Source organism: Cryptococcus neoformans, chromosome 8 (genome assembly GCF_000149385.1).
Source record: "Cryptococcus neoformans var. neoformans B-3501A chromosome 8, whole genome shotgun sequence".
Classification (NCBI taxonomy): domain Eukaryota; kingdom Fungi; phylum Basidiomycota; class Tremellomycetes; order Tremellales; family Cryptococcaceae; genus Cryptococcus; species Cryptococcus deneoformans.
Window position 1 is genome coordinate 687310 of NC_009184.1, and position 17108 is coordinate 704417.

Genomic DNA, 17108 nt, shown 5'->3' on the forward strand with positions numbered 1-17108 from the left:
TCTACGGAGTATTTGTTACCCCCAACACGTCTTCCATCACCCCAAACCGGACATCGTCCTCTCCGATCGTCCTTCATATCATTAGCGTTGCTTCTGGTGGGGTTAACACTGATAGCGTCATCTGTGCTGTGTACTGGAAGTGGCGCCAATGCCTGGTTAGAGATGAAACATACGGGTTTGCAGAAATTGGAGGGTATGGGAAGGGGTGTGAGTGCAAAGTTGGGATGGGATACCAGTTCTGCAACAAGTGGGAACGTTTGAGGTTACGTAAGATGGAGACGTCGAGTGATGCGGAGATGCATCCGAGGGAGAACGCAAACGAGAGAGATCAAAATGAAGAGTTCAGAAGTCTTTCACCAGAAGGATAGAGGGTAGTGCTCGCGCAAAATTGAAGATATTACAAGCAGGCATGCTAAAATGGATGTGGGACATGGAATGGTAGTGCAGCAGGGATTGAAAATAACATGGGGATTTTATTATACAGCTTTTATAAGTGCATAACGATACAAACTTTTAGGTTAAGTGCCCTTTATCTAATGTCCCTGTTTGCTCTCACACACCGGACATTGCTTGACTCGGACCCTCACCGCCGCTGCATAGCCCAACCTGGCCCCGAGATTTCTTGCCTTCCACGCTGCGCCTCTACGGCCGCCCATACGGCCCTCATCTGCCAGCAAATACGCGACTGAAGCATTTTCTTGCCGTACTGGTAGGTCTACCCCTTCAGGAAGCACACATTCCGCATGGACAAGATGTCGACAGATGTAAATCAAAACAAGGGATGGTGAGTTCGTAAAGGCAGGTTTTGAACACACCGCACAGGTGCTCGTAACTGTTCCAGGTTTAGCAACATCTAACCTAGGCTGAGCAAAACAACCTACATGACGCTTTCAGACCATTAGTTTGACCCTTTTGCAGCTGGCCCATCAGACCGGCACAGTCTCCATTTAGAATATGTTGGCAGCCTTCCAGCAAAGAGACCTGAAGGTTGGATGCTTGCAAGATTTTTACCAAAGCGGGTTTCAGTCCAGGGATCTCCATGCCATTGCGGATGCGACTAATGAGTCGGATGGGGTTGATCTCTGCGCCAACGTGCTCTAGAAGAGCACGGATGAAATCTGGTCGGCTTTCCGAATAAGCCAACAAGTCTTCCCAAAGATCCTCATCGGCTTGTTCTTTTGCAAACTCAATTGCCTGGGATTTTGCGTCAGTGCAACAGATGGGTCGCAGACCAATAAGGTACGCACCCTTTCGACATCGCCAAGACGCTCAATAAGAAGCATCAGCGCTCGCTTATTGTTACCCATTCTGCCGAGGAGGAAAACCATTTCTGGAACATAATCGCGCTCTTTACATACAGCATAGGCCTAAAAGGGACTGGTGATGAGCAGTATTCATCGATAATAATAGAGATGGCACACCTTCTCGAGGTCGTAGAAGTTACTTGTACGCAAGAAAGGCATCAGTCTGTCGACATCATACGCAGCATAGAGCTCAACCTAATCAAATCAATTGAAGCGCTCAAGCCTTATAGTAATAGATGACTTACCATTCTGTCGCTGTATGGCAAAGAGTATTGTGGATCTTTATCCAAAAGGGCGTCTAGATACATGTACAAATAATGAGGCTTAGTTTCAAGCTGGTGTACAACTCTCTCGATCTGAGATAAACGGCTTGTCAATATGTATGACACTCGCTAGTGAGAAATTTGACGCACAGGGATAGAGTGGACATGATCAACGAGTAACTGAATCGCAGCTCCATGTTTGCTCTTGTCACCTTCTACACTCCCCATTTCTGCATCATCCGTCTTCTCGCCTCTTTGGTTCTCCCTTTTGCCCTGGGCTTTCTTTCGTTCTTGATCAAAGGTAACCAGTTGCAGAGCCTGGTCTCGAACCGCGGTGAAAAGATTGTGTTCTCTAATAAGGTCAAAGACATAGGGTTTGCGGATACGAAGGAAGTACGGGAGAGCTTTGGCAGGAAGGCGGTTGATAAGATATCTGTTACACGTTGTCAGTCCATGCCGGTATAGAACCGGTCTCGAGAATTCCCACGTACAATTCACCCAGACACTCTAATAAAACTGGATCGTCATGGGAAGCCTGCAGCTCTCCCTGGATGGCGTCAACCAGTGTTGTGAGATCATAGATTTCCGTCGGCCACGATGCGATGACCTTTAGAAGAGCCTACTATACGTATTAGTCCCGTTCTTCCAGATTAATTGGGACTTGCCTGTTTGTCGTTGATCAAAAGATGTGTAAACACCATCTCGTACACACGTCTCCCTAGCCTAGGCTTTTGTGTCGGGATATATGGAATGATGACCTAGAATACTATTAGTCAGTATGATATAGTGGGTATAATGATAGAAGTACCTACAGGTAGCTGTTGATGTTGCACGAAGATGTCTATCCATTTTTCCCAAGCCGCCACATCCTGTTCCAAGATTTTTGGTGCAAGCTCTGCAGCTTGTTCGAATTGCTCTGCAATATCAATCAGCATAAGAGGCCACTTTCTTGGGTAGCGTTATGCCCACCTTTGCTCACGAGGTGTCGCATATATTTTAACCCAATTCCCTTCATGTCCAGTGCACTACCATGCTTCTTCTGCATCTCCTCGGCTGCTTCCAACGCCTCTTGGAATCTTTCCTTTTCCACCAGCCATTCGATATGGTCAGCCTCATCTCTTGGTCTGACCACAATGACATCGGCAGGACTGATGACTAAGAATGCTTCCTCTCCAGGTTTCTGAGACTTGACCAATGAATAGTCATTGCAGCCATACATGTGATAATTGGCTAGACTCAGTGCGTCAGCATTGGTTTCTTCCCCTTTATCGATAATCCTTAATTCCGGTCGGTTTGCCGCCTTCCGACGCTGTTCAATGGGGTCATCGGTAGCCTCATTTTCATATCTGTCGGGCGCGATGTATGCGAGTATGACGTATGAGCCTCCGAAAGGCGCGATACCAGAGATCATGCAATCAACTTGATAGATGGCCGTCATCTCGACAGTCAAGGGAGGAAGGTTTCCAGAGGCCTGACTTGAAGGACGGGAGCGGACGCGAACACTCTTGATGTGATCCGCCCAGCCTATTAGAAGTGTCTGATCATCTTTCCATTGAAGAGTGCATTTAAAGAGCTCGGCACGAGGCGCAGATGCACCGCGATCGATGTAACCTATTCGTTGGCCGGTGTTAGTATCGTAGATCTTCACTCCCTATATTGACGGTCAGCATGAATCCGATTACATATACCGTTGGGCTTACAAGATCATTAGCCCAAGCGATGAGGTTCCGTCTCCATTCAATAGCCCAGATAGGTCCCTCTCCAGAATGGAGAATTTGCTCTTTATACCCCATCCATCCCTTCTCCTGTAGGATCAAGTTGCCCGCCATACCACCGCAAACGAATGCCCTAGACTTCTTTTTGGCAAAATCTGGTTCAAGGGCAACTGCACGCATGGGACGCTTGTAGTCAAAAGCATAAGATTCCGGTGTGCTGAGAGAATGAATCACCACACGGCCTGTTCATAATTTTAGTCTCGAACATGGCAAAAGAAGTTGAAACTGAAGGCCTACCTTCTACACTTGACGTTGCAACAAAGTCATCGCTCTCATCCATACGCAAACATGTCACACTCGCTGCATGCGGCCTGAACGAGTTGATTTTGACGCCTTCATAACTCAAGATGTGAACCATTCCGTTGTGTGTCCCTAGAGCCTGTGTAGCTTGTCAGTCTGTAGGAGCGTGAACAACCGTCTTCAAAACTAACAACAGATCTTGGTGACACCGATATGGTAGATGCAGAGTCTTTGGCTAAGATCTCTGGTATCCGACCTTTTAATCTGCTGTACTTGAGTGCTCTTTATACGAGGATTAGACATGGACCTTTATGGAATGGCTGATGGCTCACGGTTCCTCCTCCTCTTCGTCACTCGATTCCTCACTATCTTCTTCATCGTCATCTTCGATTTGTTCTTCATCATCTTCACTTGATTTTTCTTTGGTACTCGGCCCATCTTTGTTCTCCGACTCATGTCCGCTTCTTTCAGAGCTTTGACTCCCCTCCTTCTCTTCATCATCGTCCTCCTCCTCCTCACTATTTTCATCCCCACTTTCAGTTTCGCTCAATTCACTATCCAAATCATCTCCGTTGGGTACTCTGGCGCGCTCTTTGCCCTTCCGAGAGACTGAGCTGGAGGTGGAGGAAAGGGACGAAGTGCGAGACCGCAGTGATTGGACGGAGGGGCCAGCTTCGGGGGTATCGTGGACAAATGCTGGTTTGCTTGGAGGTGATAAACTCGAGTGGCTGCTCGAGGACATGAGAATATGACTTTATAAGGTATATACGATGGTTACGAATATACAGCGAGTCGAGTTGCACTTCATCCATCGTCTGTCGGTGCTCGCCATACTCGTAGCCTCTTTCGCCCGCGCGTGACGTCGTCTGCCTCCACTTTCAGTTTGTTGGCTGTACACAAAATACCACATTAACGAATGTGTGCGGCTATCTCAGGATATCGCATGCATATGTATTGAATGAAGCTGGAATGATATGCATGAGTATGATAGTCATATTATATACAGGATGTCAGACTGCTGGAAGTCAGCAGAAAATCTGCAGGGAGTCTGCGGACAGTCGGGCGCATGCGGGAACGAACGAAGTCCGTCATAAGCCATGAATGACTTCCATTACATGTAGTGGCCCGCTAATAGATAATATGTCCGCATGGTATATATATCCATAGTACTTTGATCCCAACCCACTTTCCTTTATCTGACTCTGGTTGGATATGAGAGCTGAGTCTTGGTGCCGGACGTTCAACGAAAATGACTTCCCACTCACTGCAAATAATTCTTCGGCATCGTTTTCCGATATGCTACTACTACTTCTTCTACCTACAACAGTCAACCATATCATCTCTCATTGTTGCCTGGTGGGAAACCATCCCTCGCTATACTAATTTTCGTTGCTGAAATTTGCGTTGCTGTGGCATTTAATAAGTCCTGTCGTGTTCATGTAGACTGTCGGTTAGGATGGACCATGACCTGATAGCCTGATTTGAAAGAATGGGTTGGAATAGTTGTTTCGACGGGGTCTGGGTTGCCTGTTTCTGTACTTTTATAGAAAATCCTACGTTTACGTCGTTAGTACAGTATCTGAAGACTCATTATATCGTTAACTGTGGTTGTGACTGGAGATGAATTCAATATCATGTAAGTGGAAACCAAAGAAATCCAGCGCCTCTGTTAGACATCACAGCAGTGACCAAAAATGTGCATTCAATGCACCGCTCTACTCCTTCTTCTCCACCTTGCCATCCTTGACTTCGACCTCATCCACAAACTTTTCCGCCTCCTTGCCTCCTCCGAAACCTTCATCCCTAGCCTCAACCTCCTCCTCCGCAACGTCTTCATCCTCGATAAACGATTCTGACTGCCTGCTACCACCACCAAAGCCCGCACCTTCAAACTCGGCAATACGTTTAGAGTCAGGACGTTCGCCTCGGATAGCAGCGGTAGCTCCTGCGGGGTCGGTGGTCGGAGACGATGACCAGGGGATGTGAGGTGCGTCGATGGGGAGATGAGGGCCGGCAGCGGCGATGAGACCTAGACGCCGTTCGTTGAGAACGTACTTGATCCTCGCCATTGATTTTCGACACTGATTGAATCAGTCGATTGTTAAAATAGATGCTCAAAAAACAGCTTACTCGGAATCCACGCTTGGCGTTCAAGACACCATCTACTCTTGATCCGATACCCAACCTCCGTCGCTCTTCCCTCTGTGTAGCAAGCACATTCCTCTCCCGCAAAAGAACATACCACAAAGTGTGGAGTTCCTTGAAACTCTTTTGTCTCAATTCTGCTGCTGTCCAAGCTCGACCTTTTATATCGTATCAGTACCTGCGTTATTGCTGCCCGGGAACAGCTCAAAAGGAAAAAGACTCACCACTATGCAAGTTTGCATCTTCCGGCGCGAGGGATTCCAAACTACCAAACCCCTGACTCGGGTAAACATCTGTTGGCCTTCCTTGCGACTTTACGGGTACGTGGAAGAATTGCCAGAGCGGGTGAGGTTCTTTCCGCTTTTCTTCCAAACCTTCATAGTACTCTGGGGGAGGAGGGTACTTTGTTGGTTCGGGATAACCGCTGGGCAAATGAACGGTGACTTGACGAGCAGCTCGGGTGAATATGGGCTTTCCCTTCTTTGTGGATCGAGGCTCTGGGGTAGCAAGAGGGGGAGCGTCGGTAATGATTGGTTGAGGGAGAGGAGCGTGGGCAGAGGGATCGGCGGGGGGATGGTGGTGTGGGGGAGGGGTGGATGGGCCATTGTGGTCGATTTGTCGGCCGTCTGTGTGCATACGGCGGAAAGCCCGTGTGAGCGTGGAGAGACGGGGGAGACGGGACATGGTGGCTGCCTTTTTTTCACGGAATGCGGAAGAGATGAGATGATACAAGACGTTTTCAAGATGCTGCCGACGACGAGAGAACGCACTTTCTTGGATAAAATACGCAAAATACAGCAAGAAATATTCAGCACACTCAAATTCTTGCTCGAGTGTCTTTTACACAAGCCACACTATGCATGACGCATGAGTCTGTAATAGGACGGGTGGCCGACGGTGCTGGTGAAAGATCCGGTGTACTTGTGGCGGTAATGGTGGTCAGAAGGCAAGCGGAAGGGTCGGTCAATTCATCTTCACAGAGCTGCTGCAGCAGATTCCCACTATGCAACGTCTCTGCTATATAAAGGAAGCCTCGCCTTATATTCCCATGTTCACGCAATTCTTTAGCTTAGCCCGCGCCTAATCATGCTCTGCAAGCATCGCGGGGATCTCATGTCTAGATCTCACAATGATGAGAGGGTTGCACTGCTGACGATGAGGAACGGCCCGGCAAGCAAGCTGTATAAAATAAATAACCTAATCTCCCGGCAAACTGCTGTGTGATCACCCATCTGCGTTAATGGCAGAGACTTTGCTGTTTGTGGAAAAAGGAAAGCACATATCGGGACTTTTCGCAATAAGATCTGCCTGTCCCATGAGAGTACAGGAGACATACATATGAAAACATCATAATATAATTCGTTGTCCGTTGTCCCATCGTCATATCAAAACATAAAAACTATATACTTATTGTCCGATGCCCCCCACATGTCGAAATATAAAGAACGAAAGCCAGTGTCCGCTGCCACCCCCTTGGAACGATTTGCTTGCCATCAACATATCCTAAAGCGCCAAACCCATCCCGAAAACGGCCCCGAGGATACTTACACACAACGCCATCAAGACGCTACTGGGTAATACCTGTTCACTGCCATTAGATTCCGAGCTGCTGGATCCAGAAGCGGCCACAGCGGTTACAGCAGTGGTAGCAGCAGTCGATCCGCCATGCGTGGAAGAGCCGCCGACAGTAGCAGTGCTTTGATTGGTGGATGGAGCGGTGGCGTTCCCGACGACTCCGACGCCGTAAGCCTTAGTTGAAGCTCCATCTAAAGCCCACAACAAGCCTCCCATGAGGTGACCTATAAAGGTCTCATCCTCCCATGCTGATATCGTAAACATATCAGTTTCAATAATTCTTACTTCAAGTGATCAAAGGGGGAACATACTGGAGTTAAGGTGTCCCAAAGAAGTGTAAAAGGATCGGCCAGCTTTGGAAACCGACTCTGCGAAAGGCTGAGCAGAAAGGGGAGACTCGATATACCATGCGATTGGGTGAGGGGATCCATGGATGTTAGAGTAATCACCTTGTGAGCTGCCGTTGTCTATACCAAGGTCAGTCAAGATCTGATGCCTCGCAAGTTGTTGAATTTGGCTGCACGTACTAACGTAGCTTGTCTCGTCAACAGTCAAGATAACGACAGCGCCGTTGTCTCGAGGATTCGTCGAAAAGTAGTAGACTTCTTCTTGCTACAGTTGGTATTCATAAACGTTCGCCCCCAGCGATAACGTGCAAGACTTACGAAGGTCCATCGATCAGGTACATTAGCCACAGCGGGGTGAGTAGTATTCAACCTTTCAAATGTCTGGTCCCTGTGTCAGTATCTACTGACTGATATCCGTGAAAACAAAGAACAACAACCAAAAAAGAAAATAAAAAATAAAAATAAAAAACGTACAGCAGTTTGAAGTGGGGGGTGGTAGTCGAAGAAGGCTGTGCATATGCCGGTCAATCATTATTCGTACGTGCGCTTTACGGCATGAGCTTACCTCCCAAAGCCAGTCCATAGTTGACGTCGTCGGTCAGACAAGTAGATGCAGAGTGCACGCCGGTGTAAACTCCTCCGGACTGGAAGAACGTCTGCAAAGCAGCCTTGCCAGGTGCGTCCAGCACTTGGATGCAATAAATCAGCATACTATTCACATGTGAATGGGAGTCGCACACCTTCCTCCGAGTTGGAAACGAACATAACACCGTCGAAACCACTCAAAGTTTCGTTGGTGAACATCTGCATATCCCTGCTTTCGTGTGAGCGTGTGAAATCACGAACAAGGCCAACAAGATATGCTTACTCGGAAAAGACAAATTGGACACCATACTTGTCAGCATTCTGACCGAGAACGTTTATGGCAGTTGGGATAGAATCGTGGCGGTAGCCGTCTGGAGCTGTAGCGCTATAGACGAGTACTCTAGGAGTCGACTGCTGGGCATATGAGGCTGCCGCCAGAAGGAGAGGAGTAATTACTGAGAGGAGCATTGTACGGGTACGGGTACGGGTTACAGAGGTGGTGGGAAAGAGAGCAGAGCAAGAAAACAAATAGATGACCCCGATGACGCAGAAGAATGGGAGAACGACATGTGACAAAGTTCTTCGTTGATGATGCCAAGCGGCCGCAAATAAGGAATATAAATAACACCGTGGCGGCGCGCCATGAATGATTAATTAATAGCAAAAAACAACACCGAGTGGGCTAAGCATAATAGTTAGATAATAACATCCGGTGGGTCTTCGCCGATACAAACAACGCCAACAAACACAGTACAACAGTAATAAATAACACCCAGCGGCGTTCCCTGATGAAAATATCATAAATAACACCCAGCGGCGTTCCCGATGAAAATAACGTAATTAAATACTAAATAACACCCAGCGGCGTTCACCGTTGAAAATAACAATAAATAATATCGAGCTATTATATGCACTTTCCCTCAAATGTGAGCATTACCACTGGCCACAGCACCATCCCAACTGGCGCCAAAAGTTATCCCATCCCATCGTCTTCGTCACCAGCATTTGCAACCCGGCATCCATCGTATCTCTGATCACACACCATACGCAGCGTATGCAGATAATGTTACATCTCATTTCCATCCCTACATCGCAAGTGTCTTTGGGTGCTCCTTGCCGTGGGCATGGCCATGTGATGATTTGGCAGCGAAAAAGTCGTCGTAGATAACATAGGCGGTGAAAGCAACGATCGCTGTGCCGAGACCAGGGAACATGCTCCTATACTATCATTAGAAAGATGTCGATTGCAGAACAAAAGAGGTACGCACCGGAACATGGCCTTGTTGCTGAAGATGGGGGATTTTCGCCACGCCTCTCGGGCGGCCCAAGGATCACGGTAAAGGGGACCTGGCATCTGGACGTAAGCTGGGCAGCAAGGAGAAATGCCTACCTCTTCTGTTGTGCGAGTGGATGTGTGGTGTATGAGTGGGACGGGGGAGGGCGAGGTATACGTAGACGGGGATAGCGGTGTTATGTAATGTGGCAAAGACTACTCGCACTAAAACCTCGTTCTATTTCCTCTTGCACCACGAGCGTTCCTCTACAAATTTCTTTCTCTCCACTATTTCTCCCCCTCATCTCCCATCATGTCCCTCCGCTCATTGTCAGAGCGAACGAGGGACGCAGTCCTGGCTCTCCTCGGCCAGCAGATACGCCCGCCAGATACAGACCAACAATGGGCCCACCTGCTGCAGCCCACCAGCCAGACCAACAGGAGCATCATCTTGTGGCTCCTCGTCTTTGTCTTTTTGCTAATTGGGGGTGAGTACACCGTGTCGTGGAGCGATGGGCATCACTGATTTTGCGAAAGCGGTCGTTACAAATCCCTCTGAAACATGCTTTCGATCACACCTTACCGAATTATCCTTTCGGAGTGCAATGGCAGACTTTCGGCGTTCAGAAGACGAAGCGAATGATGAGCATGGAAACAAGCAGGGTTCTCTTCCGGTTACCGGGGCAGATACACCTACCCTCCAGCCCATATCGCCGTTACGTTTCGCCAACCGCGTCGCTATTTCATTGAGGACTCCAACACTATACTACCGGTCATTTTTCTTGCTTTCAATAGCAATAACTCCGCCACTTCAATCACCTGCTTACCTCTCTGATAGTCGGCAAACGAAAAAGAATGCCAGTATAAAGGAGAGACATTTGTTATGGGTAGGCACTTGGGGCAGCTGGAGCGAGGTCATGTTGATACCGTTGTATTTGGAGTGGGTGTGGAGAGTAGTGACACGGGGAGCAAAAGAGAAGAGCAGGAAGAGGGCATCAGTGGATAAGCCTGGTGTATTTGAGATTCGTTCGGTAGCCCTCAAGGAGGAACCTGTTACTCCCAATCGTAAGCGTTCCCCCTTTGTTTCCGCGTCACAAAGCTGACTGATGTCTCCAGCCAAAGCGTCTCTTTCCCCCGCCACCGCCAAGCACCTTCGCAGATCCGACTCGTCTACAAACATACCGGATGTACTCCCCCTTCACTCTCGCCCACCTTCACCAACTTCTCGTCCCCCGTCTATAGTCAACCTTGTACCCCCGTCATCTCCGGCCCCCGAAATTGCATCGCCCCTCATCAACTCTTTGAAAGCCGAACTTGCCGCCGCCCAGAGCGTCGTGCAAGAATTACAAAACCAGCTCTCGACGCACGATCAATCTGTCCACGAAGCGCATGCTCATTTGCAGTCCACTCTTGACGACTTGCGTAATCGCCGCAAGGAGGACGATGCCGAGAGGCAAGAACTCAAGGCGCGGACAAAGAACCTCGAAGAGCAGAAACGTCAGGCAGAGAGTGCACGGCGCGAAGCGGAAAAGAAGTTGCGGGCAGTTGAGATCATGAGGGATGGGCTGGAGAACAAAATCAAGGGTGCAGAAGGGTCAGTCAAGGGTACGCGGGAACAAATAGGAGGTAGTCAACAGAGTGTAAAAGTATTACAACAGGAAGGGGATCGACATGCTGTGGGAGCGAGACAAGAAGTGGAGCGGAAACAACAAGAGTTGAGGAATGTGGAGGCAGCGATTGGAATGGTGGAAGCAAAGAATGAAGAGCTGGAAAGCAGAGTCAAGGAAGCGGAGGAAAAGTTGAAGGGTGTGATTGAAGCAGGCGAGGCGGCGCGAAAAATTGGCCCAGAAGAAGAAATGATGATGATGGCGGCGGCTTACGAGGTTGCGGCGCAAGAAGGCTACTTGCATGGCTACCAACATGCTCATGGTGGCAACAGTCATTGGGCCACGCAGGCAGCTGCATATATGGCGGAAGCTGGTATGCCCCATCTCGGCTACGACTACACCGCTCGTCCAACCTCGCACATTTCTACTACTGGCTTCGGTCATCTCTCCAAGGGTACTTTTGCGTCATCTTCGTCTAGGGACTTGAAAGAACTCAGGTATACAGACGTGTCTGGCTTTGAAGACTTTGGGCCTGGGAGTGCTAGCGTGAGCAGGAGGGTGAGTGGAGTGGATGCGGGCAAGAAGCAGGAGAGCACGGCGAGCGATAGTGAATCGGATGTCTATGGGCATGATCCAGGATCACCGAATGGCGGAATCTCCTCGTCTTTCAGCGCCAATCTCCTTCCTCAAGGTCTCTTCTCTTCACTCGAAGGTGAGACACCGTATGTTGGAGCTGGTGACGAGTCCTCGACGTTTGATGATCCTCTCAAGCTTGATTTGGGGGAACAAGACGTGCACGCGGACAACTTTTCCAATTCCTCTGCTTCATCTCCTGAACAACCTGCTCTCTCTCATCACTCATCATTCTCTAACCCTACTACAGCCCATGTTGAACCTATCAAACGACCCAGTGGCAGTGCAAGCCACTCTCTTCTTCCTTATCCATCGTCGACTTCTCCTTCTTTGGGACCCAATGGTCTTGCTCCGCCGGCGCATAGTACGACTCCGCCTCTGATACCTGGTCTCCCAACTTTGCCCGGCTCGCGCCGTTGGTTTAGTGGTACCCTATCCAACGACAGTCTGCCCAACAAGTCTACATCTTCCTTTTCAACCTCTGGCTTTCCTTCTGGTGTAACCAAACTGGGTTATCAGCACCCTACGACAACGACGTCCAACGACTCTCTCCATATGGGCATTGGTAATTCGGGCACGGGAGGGTATGAGAGCCCTTTTGCACCTACAGAGGGGGAGAAGAAGGCGTTGGCGATGGCGCAAGGGAAATGGGGTGGGCTGAGTAAGCGTTGGACAGGTGGTGGGGAAGGATGGCCCAGTGGACTGGGATGGGGCAGGAGGGATGTGGGGATGGTGGAGGGAAGGGCGAGCTCGGAAGGACATCGGATAGAGATTGGTCAGGTGGTGGGGCAGAGCCAAGGGGAGATGAGGCAAGGCGAGGAGGGTGATAAGCCGGGGCTCAAGTCCAAGTTTTCGTTTCTTCGCAAGAGCCAGAATCAGCTTTCCGAGTCTCGTTCCTAAAGCCTAGTCTTTTGTTCACTGGGGTTTTTTGGTTGGATAAAGCGGGTCACGCGAGGAGTAAGGGTAAAAGTTCATTGAGGGAATTAGGACCACGTCTCGTAATACTAGCTTGGGGAATGTCAAAGTCATGCTTTTCAATTACATGTTTCGTCGGTTTCCACTATTGATGCGTCTATATATATATAATGACTAGAGTTACATCTTTGAGGTGAATATCTCCACAAGTCTATGCGCGGCCGCACAAAGTTTGCAACATGTCTATACAGATTTCTCCTTTGCAGCTTTTTCCAAATTCATCCAGTACCTCAACTGCACTGCCAACAGCTTGGCTTCAGCCAGGTCTGGAGGTGTACCGGAAAATGCTTGTTCGAGGGACCCAATTATCCCTTTCACGTGCTCTATATATATAACCAAAACGCAATTAGTTTTGGTATTACATCTAGCGATAGCAATGAATTATGAAGAAACTGGGGGAAGCGTACCCTTGTTGGCTTGCCGTATCCGATCGATTTCTTCAGGTGTCTGGGCATCTTCGAGTTCTTCTCTCGCCTCGAGGATCTCGGCAAGGAGCATAGGATCGTCAATCTTGTCTGTTTCTTCGGTCCCTTGCGCATTCACCGATAACTATGTGCCTGTGGTTAAATTTTTGCTTTGTCTGGAAGAAAAAAAGAGAGTGGGACGAACAATATACTCTGCCCTCCTCAAATCATCTCCCAAAACAGCATACGCCTCATTCACCCTTCCGCTCAATTCCCTCGCAAGGTCTACCACGCCGTCTCCCCTCGTGCTGTACTTGTCTGGATGTAATTCACGTTGGCGGCGTACCCAATTTGAACGCAGATCGGCTTTATCGACTGTATATCCGTTGCAGGGTAAATGGGCCAGTTCTTGTGGGATATCGAATGGACCGGCTGGTGATCCCGAGTTGGAGATGGGGGCGGAGAGGTAGAGCATAGAGTGGTGGGAAAGGTTTGAAGGCAGAGGGAGGATGGAGGAACATGAAGGGCATGGGGATAGAGGGAGGGGGACGGGGCGGGAACAGGAGGGACAGGTGCGTGTGGGTGCTTGCGGGGCAGAGTGGGCGAAACGAGTGGCAGCGAGTCGTGGGAGAGAGAAGGGGCGGAGGAAAGGACGTGGCTGTACTCTGAGAACCATTGTGGGTGTGGATAGTATAGATGGAGATGGAAAGGATAATTGATAATTTACAAGAAATCCAACACAATCTCGGCGGTCGGCCGAGCAATGACGTCGCGTTTGTCGGGTAAAAATAATTACAACGACCAAAACACGAAATCGTCGCAACTTTTTTCGTATGGTGTATCGCGTCTAGAGAGAAAATGCATGCAAAGAGAGGTGATTATACAAGCAAGGCCCGGGTTCATTCATCAACACCATAAATCCGAATTCTGAATCTGTCCTGGCTACAAGCTTGCTTTCGTTGACTTAAGTCGGGAGGGGGGAGGGGGGGGGTGGTTCTAGGCGGTGGCGACAGCGGGGGCGACGGGCGGGGGTGCTTGTTCGGGTACTAAAGATTAATGTTAGTGGTGGATCGAGGTGGGGAGATGCCGAGGGTATGGGGAGAATGGGAATATTCTTACATTGCATTTGAGGGATGGGCTGGGCCATCATCCTATTCGCGACGACACCGACACCTGTATAACCAAATGAGTATTTTCCCACATTTTTTATTTATTTATAAATACCTTCAAACACTCCCAGAAGAATGGCACAACCGACTGCTGATCCGAACGCAGACTTGGGACCGGCTACATGCTGGTCAGCATAAACTCTTCACCAACCGATCGTCCGATCCTATCCCCTATCCCAAACATCCCCACTCGTCTCAAGGCAGCACACGGAAAAAAAAGACTCACACCTAAGTGCCAAACTGCCACCTGTCAAGAAACCAGAGATGATGGCGTTCCATGGATCCTCCTTTTGCCTATACCCCTTGACCGCACAGTCAAAAGTTGAGAAAAGACCACCCCAAACGCCAAAGTTACCACCGAGCACGGGCGCACGGGCTTTGATAGCAGAGAGGGATCCGACGAGACGCTCGCCCTGTGGGTGTAAGGTAGGCGAGTGATCAAGTGATCATCAGTTGGGATAACGGCGAATAGTTGGGATAAAGGCGAAACCATGGTCAGAAAAACGTTTCTCGACGGCGTTGTTTCAAAATGGAAAAAACATACTCTGGGGCTATTTCTCGCACCCTTGATACCGTGCCAGATACCACCGCCAATCGCACCCATCGAGAACGCACCGCCGAAATCGTTCAAGATGACATACGGGCTGTCACCGATGTTAGCTCCCGGCAAGTTATTCGCGGATTTCCTCCCGTGGGGTTTGGGGGGTGGGGGGACGTACCAGGGGTCTCGTCCGTGATCAGCAGCAGACATGATGTATTGTTAGATAAAAAAGGCCCGGGGGATGTTTCTGGTCAAAAGTCGGTTTTTGAAATTGATTTTTTTCCTTGTTCGAGTGTCGTCGATTCACAGCTGTGGGGTAGCGTGTCTCGGTGGATATGCGTTGGTGTCGAGGGGGGGGATTTGAAGGGAGATGGATTTGTTATGACAAGAGTAATGATGACTTTTTGGGTCTTGCGGGTGGAAACAAGGTGGAAAGAGAAAATGGGTCAAAAGGGGCGGGTGGAATAAAAAAAAAAGTGGTTTTATTTTTTATGTTTTATTTTCCTCTTTCCTCTGTACGTATATACAATTCCACATACCACCGTTCCCTCTTCCACTATCCCCCCCGCTCCTGAATCGGAGGGAATTAATACGCCATGGCCGAATCATCCAATATCATCTTTGACGACAGGTTCACCGTCGATGTGGGTCCTTTTTTTTATTGGTTACACATTTCAACTGAACATTTCGTTTTTCCCAGACTGTAGACAAGGACGGCAAGAAATTTGACCGAGGTGATTAATCCATATTCAGATATATTTCGCGCGCGCAAGGCGACTGATAAAAGATGGCAAAGTGTCCCGGATAACCGCGACGTCACATTCGCTTTCCATGTCCCTCACGCTCGACATTGCCAACGAACTCTACCCACTCGAACAGTCTGAAACGTTTACGCTCACACTCGCGCGGTCGCTGGTCCCGTCGGAGCTGGAAACGTTGGATAGTCGTGCGGATGGGGACGAAGGCGAGGAGGGGAGCGAAGTGCGGAGGGTGAAGCGAGAGTTGTGGAGGAGTCATGAGCAAGGGTTGGCGGAAGATTATGATTATGTCATGTATGGCAAGGTGGGTAAAGGTTTTGGGTGGGAGAATGGAAATTGATGGGGACGGTGTAGATTTACAAGTTTGACGATTCGGCGCAAGGAGAGGCTCAGACGTGAGTGTTGAAGGCGTCTCAATGGCACTCGCTGATCAAAGGCGGTAGCACGGCATACTTTTCTTTCGGTGGACTGCTCATGGCTCTCCGTGGATCGTATCGACATCTTGCGGGGGTTGTTGTTGGAGAAAACGTGTATTTGCTCATGCGCAAGTAATGAAGCGTTAGACATGAAAGATATTATTTGGGATGTATTTATAGTCTACAAAGAGCAACACGACTGCATCCACAAACGCAGCCTACTGATCCTTTCTCTCCTTGCCGACAACTAATCCCTTGCCAATCTCCATCATCCTTGGAGGCACTTGTATGCTGGCGAGCGCACTGACACCAAACGCCGCAAGCGGGATAAAGATACCAAAGGTGACGAGTAACGCGGTGATGATTGGGGTGGTCAGGATCTGGACGCGGTCGAACAGGGGCCCGTCGGCGGGGACGGTAGCGTTGTGTTTGGGAGGGGAAGCGGTCGGGCGGGTGGTGAGAGACGAGTGGGTGGGGAACGGGCGTTCTTCCTGTCGCTTGTGCGGCCTGGAGCCGGAAGGCGAGCCGGTGATGAGGAGGATGGAGGAGGGCGGGAGCGGTGGGATAGCTACGGACGGTTCGTGTCAGCCCACGTCTCTTGCCACGCACCACGCACGTTCTCCATTCGCGACGCTGAGCCTGACGAGACGCTTCCCACCGACCGCCGCGTCCACCGCGTCGTCGTCTACCGTGGCGCCGCACGTGCGCGCCCATGCCTCGAGGCTGTCGTCGAGCGCGCGTCTATCCGGCCGGCTGAGATACGGGATGTGGACGTGGGCGTCGGACGGGATGGCATAGTCGGCGGTGCACGAGCTGTGGAGCTGCACGGGGTCAGCACATTCTGTTTGGCAGACGAGAGACGCACGTCGTCGACATGGACGGCGACCGCAGCGTGCCAGTCACAGCCGAGGGTGTGCAGCTGGGAATAGACGGCGGCGGCGTCTGCGAGGGGGGGCGCGAGGGGCGCGAGGGGCGCGTGGGGGAGCCATATGAGGAGGGGGGAGGTGTCGCGGAAGGCGGCGGCGGGGAGGGCGAGGGCGAGCAGCGCGAGGGGGCGGGGGGGGCGCATGGTGTGTGGCTGTGACAGTGAGGATACGC

General features: G+C 50.1%; 9 protein-coding genes across 9 annotated transcripts; 2 read left to right on the forward strand and 7 right to left on the reverse strand.

Annotated features, from left to right (window-relative positions):
- Positions 1-533: 533 nt before the first annotated feature.
- Positions 534-4324, reverse strand: CNBH2420 (hypothetical protein; the record flags this gene model as incomplete). Its single annotated transcript, XM_768697.1, has 14 exons — positions 534-832; positions 882-1194; positions 1248-1367; positions 1422-1499; positions 1550-1660; positions 1718-2000; positions 2059-2186; positions 2233-2325; positions 2380-2483; positions 2537-3218; positions 3268-3524; positions 3580-3721; positions 3774-3864; positions 3915-4324. 14 exons carry the CDS (start codon positions 4322-4324, stop codon positions 534-536), a joined length of 3111 nt encoding a protein of 1036 aa, XP_773790.1.
- A 973-nt stretch (positions 4325-5297) lies between these two features.
- CNBH2430 (hypothetical protein) lies at positions 5298-6411 on the reverse strand (the record flags this gene model as incomplete). Its single annotated transcript, XM_768698.1, has 3 exons — positions 5298-5663; positions 5713-5885; positions 5952-6411. The coding sequence occupies 3 exons, from the start codon at positions 6409-6411 to the stop codon at positions 5298-5300; spliced, it is 999 nt and encodes a 332-aa protein (XP_773791.1).
- An 819-nt stretch (positions 6412-7230) lies between these two features.
- Positions 7231-8702, reverse strand: CNBH2440 (hypothetical protein; the record flags this gene model as incomplete). The annotated part of the gene is made up of 8 exons (XM_768699.1): positions 7231-7550; positions 7614-7769; positions 7830-7914; positions 7968-8030; positions 8124-8158; positions 8215-8337; positions 8390-8463; positions 8518-8702. The coding sequence occupies 8 exons, from the start codon at positions 8700-8702 to the stop codon at positions 7231-7233; spliced, it is 1041 nt and encodes a 346-aa protein (XP_773792.1).
- Positions 8703-9319: 617 nt separating this feature from the next.
- CNBH2450 (hypothetical protein) lies at positions 9320-9588 on the reverse strand (the record flags this gene model as incomplete). The annotated part of the gene is made up of 2 exons (XM_768700.1): positions 9320-9452; positions 9503-9588. 2 exons carry the CDS (start codon positions 9586-9588, stop codon positions 9320-9322), a joined length of 219 nt encoding a protein of 72 aa, XP_773793.1.
- Positions 9589-9820: 232 nt separating this feature from the next.
- On the forward strand, positions 9821-12647 carry CNBH2460 (hypothetical protein; the record flags this gene model as incomplete). Its single annotated transcript, XM_768701.1, has 3 exons — positions 9821-9995; positions 10045-10572; positions 10624-12647. 3 exons carry the CDS (start codon positions 9821-9823, stop codon positions 12645-12647), a joined length of 2727 nt encoding a protein of 908 aa, XP_773794.1.
- A 258-nt stretch (positions 12648-12905) lies between these two features.
- CNBH2470 (hypothetical protein) lies at positions 12906-13802 on the reverse strand (the record flags this gene model as incomplete). Its single annotated transcript, XM_768702.1, has 3 exons — positions 12906-13045; positions 13130-13271; positions 13332-13802. The coding sequence occupies 3 exons, from the start codon at positions 13800-13802 to the stop codon at positions 12906-12908; spliced, it is 753 nt and encodes a 250-aa protein (XP_773795.1).
- A 320-nt stretch (positions 13803-14122) lies between these two features.
- Positions 14123-15046, reverse strand: CNBH2480 (hypothetical protein; the record flags this gene model as incomplete). The annotated part of the gene is made up of 6 exons (XM_768703.1): positions 14123-14172; positions 14246-14299; positions 14351-14413; positions 14522-14708; positions 14840-14939; positions 15015-15046. 6 exons carry the CDS (start codon positions 15044-15046, stop codon positions 14123-14125), a joined length of 486 nt encoding a protein of 161 aa, XP_773796.1.
- Positions 15047-15432: 386 nt separating this feature from the next.
- On the forward strand, positions 15433-16146 carry CNBH2490 (hypothetical protein; the record flags this gene model as incomplete). Its single annotated transcript, XM_768704.1, has 4 exons — positions 15433-15480; positions 15537-15570; positions 15633-15908; positions 16031-16146. The coding sequence occupies 4 exons, from the start codon at positions 15433-15435 to the stop codon at positions 16144-16146; spliced, it is 474 nt and encodes a 157-aa protein (XP_773797.1).
- Positions 16147-16228: 82 nt separating this feature from the next.
- CNBH2500 (hypothetical protein) lies at positions 16229-17079 on the reverse strand (the record flags this gene model as incomplete). The annotated part of the gene is made up of 3 exons (XM_768705.1): positions 16229-16578; positions 16627-16831; positions 16876-17079. 3 exons carry the CDS (start codon positions 17077-17079, stop codon positions 16229-16231), a joined length of 759 nt encoding a protein of 252 aa, XP_773798.1.
- Positions 17080-17108: the final 29 nt, after the last annotated feature.